This window comes from Ambystoma mexicanum, chromosome 5q (genome assembly GCF_040938575.1).
Source record: "Ambystoma mexicanum isolate Mex_15411 chromosome 5q, UKY_AmexF1_1, whole genome shotgun sequence".
In the NCBI taxonomy this organism is placed as follows: Eukaryota; Metazoa; Chordata; class Amphibia; order Caudata; family Ambystomatidae; genus Ambystoma; species Ambystoma mexicanum.
The window spans coordinates 593,096,306-593,110,619 of NC_090933.1; the positions used below are offsets into that span (position 1 = coordinate 593,096,306).

The 14,314-nt window shown below is 41.1% G+C and overlaps 1 protein-coding gene across 1 annotated transcript in view; it reads left to right on the forward strand.

Moving 5' to 3' along the window:
* TGS1 (trimethylguanosine synthase 1) overlaps positions 1-14,314 on the forward strand; it is a 1,067,587-nt gene that overhangs the window by 819,318 nt on the left and 233,955 nt on the right. The window contains exon 12 of the mRNA XM_069621061.1: positions 7,906-7,984. Coding sequence (XP_069477162.1) covers positions 7,906-7,984 — 79 coding nt within the window. The remainder of the gene's footprint in view (positions 1-7,905; positions 7,985-14,314) is intronic.

The following is a 14,314-nucleotide window of genomic DNA, read 5'->3' on the forward strand; positions in this document are numbered from 1 at the left end:
CTTGGGGTTTTCGGGCCGCTGCTCTTGTCCCTTGGTCCGTCGCTCTGCTCCAGTAGGATCCCTTTCGCCCCAGAAGTTCTGCTTGTACGCGTATTCCACCTTGCTCAGTGTGTCTCTAGGCTCCACCTTTTATCCGTGTGAGGAGAGCTAATTGAAATCGGGTGTATGCATTTGAAGTCAAGTGTTTGACTTTGCCTGACCCGATTAGCGGGACATGTCCAGTACGATGTGTTATAACAGTCTTGCTACTCTGTCGCCCTCTTCCTCTGCCTACTGTTTGTGCAGAAGGGGAGGGGACATCGGATCCTACAAAATTGGAGGGGTTGGATGTACAAAAAAGGTGGGAATACCGCATCTGACCATCGGCTGCCTCACCTCCACACCCTGAAAACCCCTCAACAAGGGGATCCTCCCGCCCTGGTCCAACCCCAGGAACTGGATCCAAAAGCCATGTCTATGTCCTAGCCACCTGGATGAAAAGTCCCTGAGGACTAGCGGGCGAGACACCTTTTAGTTTCTCACAGTAGGCACAGGCTCTAAGATGTCCAAAAGGGCCCAGTTCCTAAAGTAGGTCTGATATGAGACGCTTCAACAGCTGTAAGCCAAACTGGTAGAGAAATTGCAGGGTTCTCCACTCTTTGATCCTTGTGAGGCTTAGCCCCCTCTTTGGTCCCCCTGGAAGGTTGTGGCTACTGCAGCTGTCCTTCTGGCTAAACCAATCTCCCCCAAGTTCCTTCTGTCTTTACTCTCTTCTCCTTCTCTTTGCTGTCTCTCCTGCTCCTGCACTTACTTCCAGTCCCTGGCTTCTTTTCACTCTGCGGACTCACTGGCTACATAGCTTTCTGTACAGGATCTCTGCTGGCTCTCCCAAGACACCTGCCTCACTATTCTCATGCGGATTCTGTCTTTTCTAGGCCCTCCAGCCTTCCTTAGTCTCTCCCTGTAGTTATTGACTACCTGTGAAAGCTCTAAGGATTATTTGTATTTGTTTTGTGGGAAAACCGTTCTGCCTTACAGTGGTCCATGTTGCCACAAGCCAGTAAAATGGACTGGGACCATTTTGTCTCCAGCCGAACGTCCTGCCTTCTGCATGGCTAATGCCTTTCCCTCAATTGCTCATCTGTTGTTTCCCTGTGGTTTGCTGGAGTCCTTGCATCTCCCAGGCACCTGTGTTGTTCAGGTTTGCTGCCCTAGCCTATCACTGGATCACAGGCAAGCTCTTAAATCGGTGGGCACTGCTTCAGGTTCGCAGGCGGGAGCCCACACAACATTGCAGTCTATCACCAGAGCTTCTTCCTCCACCACCGCTATAGCAAAGGTCGTATGGCTTTAGCCTTAGTCTGCTCTTCTATAAAACACAAAGGTGTGCCATTATCTCATTATGGCTTTCGTTCTACTGCTCCCCTCCTTTACATGTGACTGACCTTCTTAATGAGATTGTTACATCAGGTTCTTCTGGCGCAGTGTGTTCTTATAATAGTATTATGCCTGCTGTGGAGCGATTGTTCTGATGGACAAAGTTTGCAGATCTGATTTTAGTCTTTATTACACCTCCGACCTGCATATAGGCATTAACATACCAGTGTCCAGATAATTGAAATAACGGGCTCCTTTGGGATGGATATGGCATCACGCAAGTTTTGCCACGGCCCCGTGAAGGATAGGGGGTGTCCTTGCAGCACCTCCATGTGCCATCTACAGGAAGCCTGTGACCCTGGCTTTGTAGCCCTGGTAAGCCAGCTACCTTAGACTTCGGAGAACACTTTGGGTCAGATGTGCGAGGTGGTGGTCTGACGTCATCACACTCTGCAGTCCACAAACTGATGCATTCCTTTTATTTTCACAATCGACTGTCCTCTCTTCTTGTAGTATATGTGGTTACATTCCAGAAAGAAATGTTCAGCCAATAAAAACCTCCATATATGCTACAGGTGTGGAACACCTAATAACATTAACTTAATTTTCTAGCACAGTGATTCTCGAAATTAGACACATTCTGATTTTGGCATTGGCTGCATTTTTGCTTCTTACTTTTACTAAATTAGCATCTTAGAATAAGGAATCTGTGGTTTTATCCAGACCGTTGAATCTCGACAATGGTATCTACACTACTTGAAGCTGTACAGTAATTGGAAAAAACTAAAGAACTTCAATCAAGATATATGATTCTCTAGTAACCTTGGATCTTTGCCTTGAGCCTATCAATTCAAAGCTTACAGCATAAAGAAAGCAAAATAAAACATTCCTAACTGGCCTTCGCCATTGAGCCTATTAATGTGCAGTGACTAAATAGCCTTAAATAAAATTCAATCAACACAAACCTTTGTCCAAAGTATAGTCATTCGTATTAAACAGAACTCCTGTCCCCTGCCACCAAATTACTATAAACCATTTTTAAGAATAAAAGGGAAAAGCATATATCTTAAAAATAAATGTTACCTTGACCATTATCATAACCTTATATATTTAACGAATGAAGAAGCATCCGGTTCTTAATTTCCCCATTTCCACCCTCAAACCACATATGCCTTGGACCAACTGGATATGCAGAGATAAATGCAACCCATTGCTTACTATCATGACTGCCTGACTGCACACAAAAATCTGCATCCCTTTTGACTTGCTCCATAGGACCCGCTGCTGTGCATAATTCAAGATTTTTATTCCTTTGTTTATTTTAGAAACAATTATTACAAAGTAGCCAATACATTTCAGAGTATTTCAAATGTTATAAAATTGCGGCAGAACCAAATATAAATTTGACTGTGTAACCTTGAGAGTCGTGCAATAATTAAAATAATGTGTATTGTTCATTCCTTTATTAAATTGGTGAACTGTACATTCAAATTTTCTTTTTATTACTCTAATGAAAGGAAAATTATGTATATGTTCCCGAATTCCCTTTTTCCAAGGAAAATAATTGAATTTCCTTGGTTACACCTCTTCTGTATTTTTTTCGAAATGTTGAAACTGTATCCATGAAAGGCTAGTATATGCAGAAAATGTTCATCACTTCTATTGCCAGAAATAAGATTGCAAATGAGAACATTTGGCATGATCCCCACCTTGTTACGTTATTTTATCTACAACAAATGTTACTACAAATGCAATGTTTTCAAATTATAAATGAGAACAGAAGAGCTGCCTTGGGACTGATACTATTCTGCGCAAACCACTTCCGGATAAATTGGCTACTTACACGACAAAACTCCTACTCGTTAAGTTAGAGCGGTATTGCAGTATGGACCAGCGACAACAGACTCTACGTCCCCTGTGAACCTGACACAAGAAGCTAATTGATTTCAAACAGCATTTCTAATAGTATTTTCACTAATCCATTTCCACAGATTCCTCTTAACCGATAATCATTTTATAGCAAGCAAACAGCTTTTCTAATAATGTATTCACTAATCCGCTTCCACAGATTCTATATGGTGCTCCTAGTAGAATAACTCCTCATGACGAATTGCAGTGATATTCTCTGTGCGAAGATCACTGCAGTTTCACTAGAAATGCTGTTTGCTTGCTATAAACTGATCATTGGTTAACAGGTCATGCATGATGCACCTATTTGAGAAGAATACTAATTGTCATTTAAAAGAAGAATCGAATTACAGTGGACGTTGTGATTACTGTTGAGCCTAGCCCTGATGAAGCTATGCTAGTTAAGGTCCAAATACGTGTTGGCAAGGCCCAGAATATTATGAAATACCATCATAATTGTATTAAATTCTGAGATTGATGAATCAACAAGTTATATTAATTGTTTGCGCTAGAGATTGGTTAGTGGTATGCGCATTGGACAGACTTTGAAATCAATATAAATGAGAACACTTTACATATAAAAAAATTAATCAAATCAATGGAAGTTACAAAGTGCGTTCTAGTAACAATGGAAAATAACCAAACAAAAACATTGAAGACGAACATGAATAGGAGGAATGTCTTATTGTTAGAATATAGTGTTTTAGAAAGCAAAAAAACACTCTGTATATGTGTCATAAACCCAAATACCCACCAAGGTGTGCTAAAACGGGCTGGATGATTTTCAGAAGGCTGACCAGTAGACGAATTCTTCATCCCGTTATACCTCACTGCTGTTCAAATAAAAGACAGACAGAAAGATCGAGCAGCTGGAAGAGACCACCCGAATCACTGTCTGCAGGAAACAAAACAAACGGTCACCCAATTGACTCAAGAGGCAGGAAACAGCACAACTGGGATGCCTTGTAGAAAACCCACCGTAAAGATTCTGGAAGAGTGCAGGTCAGTCTTGGGTGTAGCTGGTATGTCTCCTGGAGCCAGGGTTGGTTCTAAAAGAGATACCAGTAGATCAAAAACGAAATACAACAAAGGTTAGGATGAACAGGTAAGCAAACTATATAGGATTAAGGCAGGAAGATATACAGAAGGAGCTCTTACCAATTCCTGCTGTAGATGGGGACTGGAGCGTTTGTGGTTATTCCAATTGTTCCAACAGAAGGATGGAATCCGGTATCCAAGGAAACTATTCCCGACGGCACAAGGACGCCTACTAGTTCCCCAAGCAAACCTATCCCGACGGCACGAGGGCGCCTATGGCACTTGCAGCATAGCGTCTCTAGTCCTAACGCCAAGTGAACCCCTGATGAAGCAACAGAAAACACAATCCTTTAAACGCTCCAAATCAGATAGATGCTGTAGAAGATCCAGACGCCAAGCCGAAGGAATCCCGTGTGAAGTCCGAGTCTGGCAACAGTATGAGCAGAGATTGTACAGAGGGATTAGGCAATTGGAGTCCAATGAGCAATCCGGGTCTGGCAATTGTGCAGACAGAGACCGTACTGAGGGATCAGGCAAATGGAGTCCAATGAGCAATCTGGGTCTGGCAATTGTGCAGGCAGAGACCGTACTGAGGGATCAGGCAAATAGAGTCCAATGAGCAATCCGGGTCTGGTAATTGTGCAGGCAGAGACAGTACTGAGGGATCAGGCAATTGGAGTCCAAGTAGCAATCCGGGTCTAGCAACCAGTATGTGTTCAGCAGAATGTGGTAAACAAGATGAGAGGAGGGAGCAAGGTAAGGGAGTCCTGGGAAGGGACCAGAGGGGAAAAGGGCTGGGAAACTAACCTAACTAACAATAACAGGAAAACAGGGAGCAAAGAGGCAACAGAGGAAACGAAGTCCAAAATCAGGAAACAGACCCTCGAGCGGAGAGTAGAACTAAGGGAGTGGGACCCAGAAACTTAGACAAAAGGTGGCCGGAATGAAGTGCGGACAAAGCGAAGCGGGTCCAAACTTCAATCAGAAGCGTGGAGAAAAGGTAGGAGGTGGCTATAAGTCAATTAACCAATCATGTGACGGTGCGACTCGTGATTGGAGGACCTCTTCCGGACCTACGGAATTACGTAGCCCATATCCTTTGTTTCCATGGGACTCTTCCGGGTACGCAGCGTTTATCTGTGCGCATTCCTCGTTTCCATGGCAATCTATATTGCGCCAGGAACGGGGAACGCAGCTGGAGTTGTGAACGCGGCGAACAAAACTGCTTATTACGGGAAATGGCATTTGAACAAGGTAGATTCCCGACAATATGCCATTCCAACCCGGGGGCACGTTTTGTATACCATTGAAAAAAAAAAGGACTAGAACTTCCTTGTTAAAGTGTTTAAATCACATAGAGTAAATAAAGAATCAATAGATTGCTGCTTACCCACTGGAGTGTTACAGCGAAGTCAGCACACAGCAGTGAAATCCTGTTGAAACATAATCACAGTTTTTCAGTGATCACAAACAGTGGATCGAACAGACCACCTGCGAAATCACGTTGATCGTGAGCTATCTGATAGGCGTTTACCGACATAAGAATGAATGCACTGCGGCTCAATTCCATCCCGGATACCAGTGGATGGTTTCGAATTAACCCGCCTGTCTAGATGCAGGTTTCTTTTGAAGAAAAATTGCATTTCTCATAGAAACTGAGAAACTAGTCTAAATTTGGACAGTGAACTCCAGGAGGGACCAACCGCACTGGTGTACCCAGTTACACCCTCTAACCTTTGAACATCGCTTCAGTGAAAGAAGAGATTCTTGTGATTGTAACTCTATTTTTGACATGAATACTCCTGACGAAAGTCCCATTAACAATAGAGGGGACTGAAACATGTCGAGTTGATGATTTCGAGTGATAGCCAAGTCTGATAAATTGATTTGGAGAGCTGAAGAACAACAAGGATTAATCCTTTCATGTGTAGTTTTGTTTTAAATATCGGATGCACTTTAACAACTTTACTTCTATTTTAGAAGCTTTTGTTTTGTCAGTTATATTTGTATATGCTTCTTAGTTTTTTAAGAATTATTATGTATTGTGGTCTCATTTAATGAGATTTATAAAGCTAATATAGCTTAATAAAATAATGTGAATGTGATTTATAGTAGTTCTTTCTCAAGGGAATAATTGTTGATAATTCTTCTTTCTACCTTTCAATTAATGAACGATTTCATATCCCCAAAACCAATTTGATTGATTATTTGGGTTATTTGGGTTCTCCCGAGACTTGTAGTCCTTTTTATCCAACAGGATCTTCTGGGTGTGCACCCGGAGATCATGCCAAGTATTGAAGGTTGAGTTGTGATTTAAAACTTCACAGTAAGAAAGCAAGTGATTGGGGGTAACACACATAATGTGTAAATATATAGACAGATAATACTTTTCAAGTGTAACAATAGGTTTTATGCACATTTTTCAGAAATGTATGAAAATGGTGAAACCAAGAAGAATAAGTCATGCAAATATAGAAAGCACAGGTGAGTATTTACTGTTTATCCTATAAGAGAACAAGGTAACATTGCTACCTAGCAATGCATTATGTAAATGTAAGGTCATAGAACTTGTTGAGATTGTGACAACAGACTTTATATTAATTTACAGAAATTGAAAGACAAGGGATACAAGAAAATTAATGGAAATAGCTTAAACCGAGATATAAAAAGAACAGTTTGGACTGTGAGATGTATGTACATTTTGGAGTTTTTTGGATAGGACTGTGCACAAGACAGTCCCCATGCAGGTATTATAAAATGTAGCCTATACACGATGATCAAACCAAATTACAGAAAATATGTAAATTAAGTCCAGAAAACCCCAGATTAATTTTCGTTTCCCCTTTTTTGCTTTTACGTGTAGGTTTTAGTTTTTCTGTGTCTCGGAACACCAACTGTGTAAGGACTTGAAAATTAAGTAGATTCACAGTGTTTAGAATGGAGAAACTATTTTAAAATTGCCCTGTAGAAGCTCACTACAGACACTGTAATTGAACCAGTCTGAAGAGTAGAACACGTTGGCAAAGTGTTCTCATTTATAATATGAAAGGTGAAGTGTTCTCATTTATAATTTGAAAACATTGTGTATGTAGTAAAACCTGTTGGAGATAAAATAATGAGCTAATTATATGGCAACAAGGTGGCGAGAAGGCCAAATGTTCTCATTTGCGATCTTAATTTTGGTAATAGAAATTATGAATATTTTATGCATATACTATGCTTTTTCTGGATATTGTATAAATATTTGAAAACATTTTAGATGAGGTGTAACCAAGGAAATACTATTATTTTCCTTGAAAAAGGGAATTCTGGAAAATATTATTTTCCTTGGATAAGATAAATTAAAAAGAAAACGTCAATTTACCAATTCAATACATATTGAGAAAGGAATAAAATATACATGCACATTATATGCACTGGGGGATATCCACAAAAGGGACTTATAGTAGTTAGTTACTCGTATTACGTCTAGTTGTAGTGTGTTATCCATCTTGTTTCACATGGTTTAAAACACAAAGGTGGTTGTTAATACTGCCTAAATGAGTGGAAAAATGTCTTTTTATTTACCGAATATCTGAGAATTATCCTTGACCTTGTTTCCACATTTGAAGTTTTTAAGCAGACTCAGAAAATTACCAACAACATTGTTTACTTCCTGCCACGTAATTCTAACATCGACCAGGTAGGTTTATCATTACAGTTTATTTGACAATCTCAATATTTAATGAGTTAACGCTGCATTTTTCCATCTTTCTGATAATGTCCAAAATTTGTCCAACCAAAGTTGAGCTAGTGATTCATGTGAATGGCAGATTGCTGATCACATAGCTACTTTCCTTACTATTCTCTGCCAAAACACTTGAAGCAGCAATGTAGAAGGGTCCATGGGCCTCATTACAAGTTTGGTGGTAAATGTTAATGGGTCTTGTACCGCACACTGTTGCCACTTGTGTGGTCTCGTGGCACTCATTGGTAGATCTGCAATGGAACGGGGATTGGGAGGGGTTGTTAGTGTGATTGAGTGGGAGAAGAGTAAGGGAGCTTTCATGTGCTGCTGGCAGCTTCAGTTCAGATAAACCGGTCATTGAGCGTAGGTATGTTTTCCATTGGTAGCCATCATGTGTTATGATTTTGCATGGTTTGGTTTCATGTTGGGTGGTGTAAAGTGCGTGTGGTTTGTGATGTGGTACAGAGGATGGTTGTTTTTAGTTCAGTGTCTGAGGTTCAGTATACAGAATAGTGGGTTTTTAGTATATTAGTTGGGGGTTTCTACCCCCATCAATCCATTTCGGAAGCGGACCCAACACAATATAGATGTTAAACAAAGCCCATCTCAGGGATCAGAAGGGAGCATATGGCTAACCTATAAATTAGGCCAAATGCAAAACATTGCTAACTTGTACAAATAGACAAAGTACCAGCAAGAGGCCAACCCATGCAAATAGGCCAAATGCAGAATACAGCCACTTTACACAACTAGGCTAAATCTGCCAAAATATCGCCAAACAGAATTACCGTCACTTGGTCCCCTGGAGTTACAAGTGATTGTAATAACCCATTTTTGGAGTCCGTAGTAGTCCATTGGGTTTTTGGCAGATTTACCGCAGAGAGAATTACTGGATTTTGGAGGTAAAGTGGAGGATTTGCCTCCCGCAACAAGCTGTAGGAGAATCCACCACTTTTCTTAAGAAAATCGGCAGATTTACCTCACTGTAATTCCATTGGCGGTAAATCCGCCAAAAATTATTTTCCTGTGTGGGAAAAGTGGCGGTAATGGAATAACCAACACTTTTTTCCCACACCTCCAAACTTGTAATGAGGCCGCATGTGTCAATCACTTGGCTCAGTGATGCAGAAACTGTGCATCATGGCGAGTTATTTTGGAGAAGCTGGTGTAACTGTTAAATGGGGAGAGAGTAACTACATTTTGCTTTTGGGAGCCTCCTGTTTGCAAGCTCTTTGGTATATTTTTCCACTTTTGTGATGCATTACATTTTTTCTACCTAGTATTGTTATTAGGACTAGCCTTTTATTCATGACTGGCACGATTAGTGTGCTTAAAGAATATTATAACAAAATGACCAATCCATAACAGTCAGCTGCTCAATGATGAAGAGAATACCTTTCAATGGTGCATTTTATCAGGTCTAAAGCCATATTTTCACAGGCCATCTTCTAATCGTAGGAAAAGCCTGACACATCTATAATTTCGTTTGTGTGTGTCTCCAGTCCATGATGATGTTTCTATTGAGTGTGAGTTCCATAATTAATTCTAATTATTCTTTTATAACACACTTAATACTAGCGATTGGTTTCTAACCGTGGGATCGGGATTGGAACCTGGGTTGCGCTGTGTTGTCTTGCTTCTAAGACAAAATGTTGCACCTGAGCAATCCTTCCTTTTACTTGTGTGCTAAAACTTTGAGCTGCATCATCTGACAATACATTATATAGAATGAATACATCTCATGCTAGGAGAACTTTTTCCCTTACAAGTTAGTGTTTCTGGAAGATAGTGTAGTTGTTTCCATGACATTTTACAAAGCTGCTTATAGGAGATGGGGCTGTGTGTGCATGCCTTTTGTTAAAGCAGTTTGTGATATTTATTTTGTCTTTGTATTGAACCTTTTCTTTCCAAATTAGGCAGAACTGGTATAAAACTCCCTATTTCTGAAAAATACCAAACATATGAGGACTATTTATACCTGCACCATGACCCACCCACCAAACTCTATCCGAGCAACCATTGGCAAACCATCTTTTGTGGGAAAAAATATGATTTAGACGAAGAAAGCAATAAATGTCTAATCCAAACAAGGTTTTATGGGGATCCAGACCTGGGACCTGGATGATTTCTGGAGCATGTATGATGGGTGATGGCGAGAGAAATTAAGACAAGACTGCAGAGCAAACCGGGAGCTTGGCAGTCTGGCAGATGTTATGAAGTGATAGCATTGGGAATTTTTATCAATTGCAAATCTACAATAACAAGTATTGTCAAAGCAAATGTGTCTGACTTTGCAAATGTCTCTAAGAGGAGAGCCTACATATCTGCAGCATCTAACAATTCGGCCAAACTTTTCAAAATCTGTAAGGAGCTGGCTAATCCTGCTGCAATCTCTACCTCGCCTGTTCCCTCCCAGGCCCTCTGCACGGCCTTGGCCTTTCATTTCACTATTAAAACTCAGGACATCCTGTCCATCCTCTCTTCCTCTACCTCTTCTCCTCCTCTCCCACTCCTCTCCCATCTGAGGCCATCTCTCCTCCTCCTGTTCACCCCTGACAATGTTTCTAGACCAGTCTGATCTATGAATGTCTCGTCAAAGCAGGTTCTCCCGTGCTCATCCAGAACCATCAAGGACCACATCAACACCCTTGCTCCAGCCATTGGCTGATGTCTGCAATCACTCCTTTTACACCAGAACTTTCCCCTCCCCCTTAAGCACTCTGTTGTGCACCCCTTTCTAAAGAAGCCCTTGGTTGATCCTTCCTCTCCGGCTAACTATTGCCTGATCTCCATCACTCCTTTCCTGGGCAAACTCTTGGAATAGCTGGCCGTCTCCCAGCTTAATCTACATACAGAATCTGTTGGTTGCCTCCATGACCACCAGTCTGGCTCCAGAGCTGCCAGAAGCATGGAAACTGCTCTCCTGAACACCCGTGAAGACTTGCTCTCCAATCTTAACTCTTATCTCCCTTCTTTCATTCTCCTCGACATATCCTCTGCTTTTGACATGGTCAACCATGCCATCCTGCTCAAATGCCTCTGTGGCAAATTTTGTATAACTGATCAGGCCCGGGCCTGGTTGACCTCCTTTCTCACTGACTGAAACTCTCAGGTCCAGCTAGGGTCTTTCCTCTCTTCTAGCTCTCTCTCCACTTGTGGTGTTCCCCAGGGTTCTAACCTCTCTCCCTGGATCTTCAAGCAATACCTGGCACCTCTTGCCCAGCGCACTGCTAGGTTCTTCTCCAATTTTCAATGTTATGGGGATGACACTCGGCTCTCTTTCATGCTCCCCTCAGTCACCTCTGCTTCTTTTCTCATACCCGACTGTCTGGCCGTAATTTAGTAATGGTGTGTCACCAATGATCTCTGCCTTAATGCCAGTAAGACTGAGATCCTCCTCATTTGGACACCCGCTTCCTCCTTTCCTCTCTCTCTGACTGCCCACTCTGGGCCCTCTTCCTGCTCGGCTAAGAACTGTGGCGTCATCTTCGACTCCACCCTCTTCTTCTCTCCTCACATCTCTGATGTCTCTAAGAAGTCAAACTATGAGATGCACCTCCTCAGAAGTATTGTTCCTTTTCTAACTTTCCCCCAGAAGCTCACTGTCTCTAGAGATCTGGTCCTCTCTATATTGGACTATTGCAACAACCTCTTTCTAAATCTTCCTTCCTCTACTCTTTGACCCTTACAACTTATCCAGAACAGGACTGCAAGACTTGTCCTTGGCCTAAAGCCCAGAGATCGTATATCTCCAGCTCTGAAATATCTTCACTGGTTCCCTGTGACGGCAAGGATCAAGTTGAAGACCCCCCCACCCCTTGCATCATCCACAAGGTTTTCTGAGGCCTGAGACTGCTCTGCCTCCAACGTTCTCTTCCAAAACATCTTCCTTCTCAAGCTCTCTTCTCATCCACCTCCAACTCTGAGAGTCAGACGCTTCTCCATGCAGAGAGTTGGGGGCAAACTTGCAACCTTGTTCTAGGCCCCGAGTTGTTGTAAAAGGCTGGGACAATAAACCTTCTGTATTTAAACGCACTTGCATAGAGTTGTTAAAATGTAAGTGTTGAATCAAGACAATTAAAGAGGGGGGACAGCCATGTCGAGAGAGTTTGTCATATATTATTTTCCTGTCTATGGAATCGAAAGCCATTTTGAAATTAACAAAGGCCATATAGAGTGGTTGATTTTAAATGGCACTTTGTGATTTCAGCATATTTAGAGTTATCATGTTCGGTGTGGTGTCTAAACCAGATACAAAACCTGATTGAAAAGGGTCACGTCTACAAGTTCTTGCTGACCAGTTGTTAAATTTATACAATATAATACGAGCAAAAACTTTGCTTGGCGTGTCAAGCAAAGATATCGGTCGATAACTTGTTGGATTATTGCGATCACCCTTTTTATATATTGGTATGGTAATTGAACGTGTCCATGACTCAGGAATAGCTTGTGTTTGATTTATGTTGTTAAACATGGTACACAATATATCGGCCCACAACTCTGGTTGTTGTTTCAAAATTAAAATCAAAAGCCCATCTGGGCCAGGGGCTATCGATTTACTGGATTTATGTATGAAGTGTAAAATGTCATCTCTGTCAAAATCTAGAAAGCAAGCTCCAATTTGAGTAGAAGTAGAATCTCCTTTTTTTTCAATTGGTTGTGTATAAATACTACCGAAATAGTCAACCCAAGTTTGCTCATTTACACAATTGGATTGAATGGCAACCTGATTTCCAGCCGTAGACTGGTTTAATATTGACCAAATCTGTGATATGTTCTTATTAGATAAAGTACGCAACATGATAGCTCCATCAAGTTGATAAAGTTCAGATTTTCTGCCTCGCAGCCAGTTTTTGTACTTGGTTTTAATATGTCTTAAAGCAGAAACCCGTAGAGCTAATGGTAATGTTAAAGCTAGTCGTCTTTCCTGACGAACTTGTGTTTTCTTAGCTTTAACTTCACTGTTAAAGGTGTGAAAAGTGGGCTTTTTCTTTGTTGTCTGCCGTATAGAGTTTGCTTGAAACAACTGCATTGTATCGGCATAGATTATTTCTTTCAGTTCTAAATGACAACTTGCTTGTTTTATTTGTAAAGCATAATAATCACAAAAATTCTTCAAAGACGTGTCAGTCCAAAATAATCTGTTGTGGGCTGTATTTACAGATATGTTGCCCTGAATGTGATCAGATTGCACACGCCCCATAAAATTTGGGGATTCCCATTTCATGAGCAACATATTGTGATCACTCAAATCAGTAAGATTTACTTGAAAAACAGTAATTTGAGACATACAATTTCTGTCAACATAAATATAGTCTATAGTTCCGGCAATCTCCCCTCTTTGCCAAGTTGGTCTTGGTGGAAAATCAGAGGGAAAAGAGCTGTTAACTACAAATAGATTTCTCTTACAAGTAGATTTCTCTCCTTAGACAGATTCAGCCATTTTGCCAAGAGATTTCGCTGATGAGATTGTTTTTTGTCAAAGCAATGAAGGTTGAAATCTCCTGCTAGAATTGTGTAATGGATGCAATGATCTAGTGAGATAAGGTCCAAAAGATATGCAATATATTCTAGGATTGCTCATCGGAGATTCCCTCAGGATTCCAATACAGATTTATTAAGGCATAGGATTTCATATTGTGGTGTAATATGATCATCTGCATGTACGGGTTCGGCGAAGGCCAAGATTCAGTTTTTATATGGGAACTTTGCTTAGTGGCAATTAATAGCCCTGACATGGGCCTCCCACGAGAAGCCTTTATAGCTGGAACTAGTTGGAGGTCATAATTGTTCCATGAAGGAAGAACTGTGAGCCAGGTTTCCTGAAGCATGATTATATCATGCATATTTAACTCTGTTGGATTATTCAGAAGATGTCTAAAACCTTGCGAGTTCCAGCTAAGTAATTAAAGCCAATCATCCTTCTGATGGGACAGCTAAGGCTGACTACATTGCTGATTACAAGCACAGGTTTTGTTAGGGGTTTGGTTGCCGAAATTCATAAAACTGGCAGAAGGGTTTGCAAATGTATCCTTTGGATGTTGTAAATTGGGTAATTCTTGCAAAAGAACAAATCCTAAGTAATTTAATTGAGATTTCACGGCCCATATCATATTCAAAATTACTCGTGAGTTAATCCACAGTCTAACCGAAGTTCTGTTTCCATTTGCAAGAAACTCCACTTGTTCAATATCACTTGAATTTATGTCATCCAAAGCAGGGATTTCAGAGAAAATTTCCAGAGCCGATTTCCAATTCAAGATGTATTGGATAGCAGGTGAACGG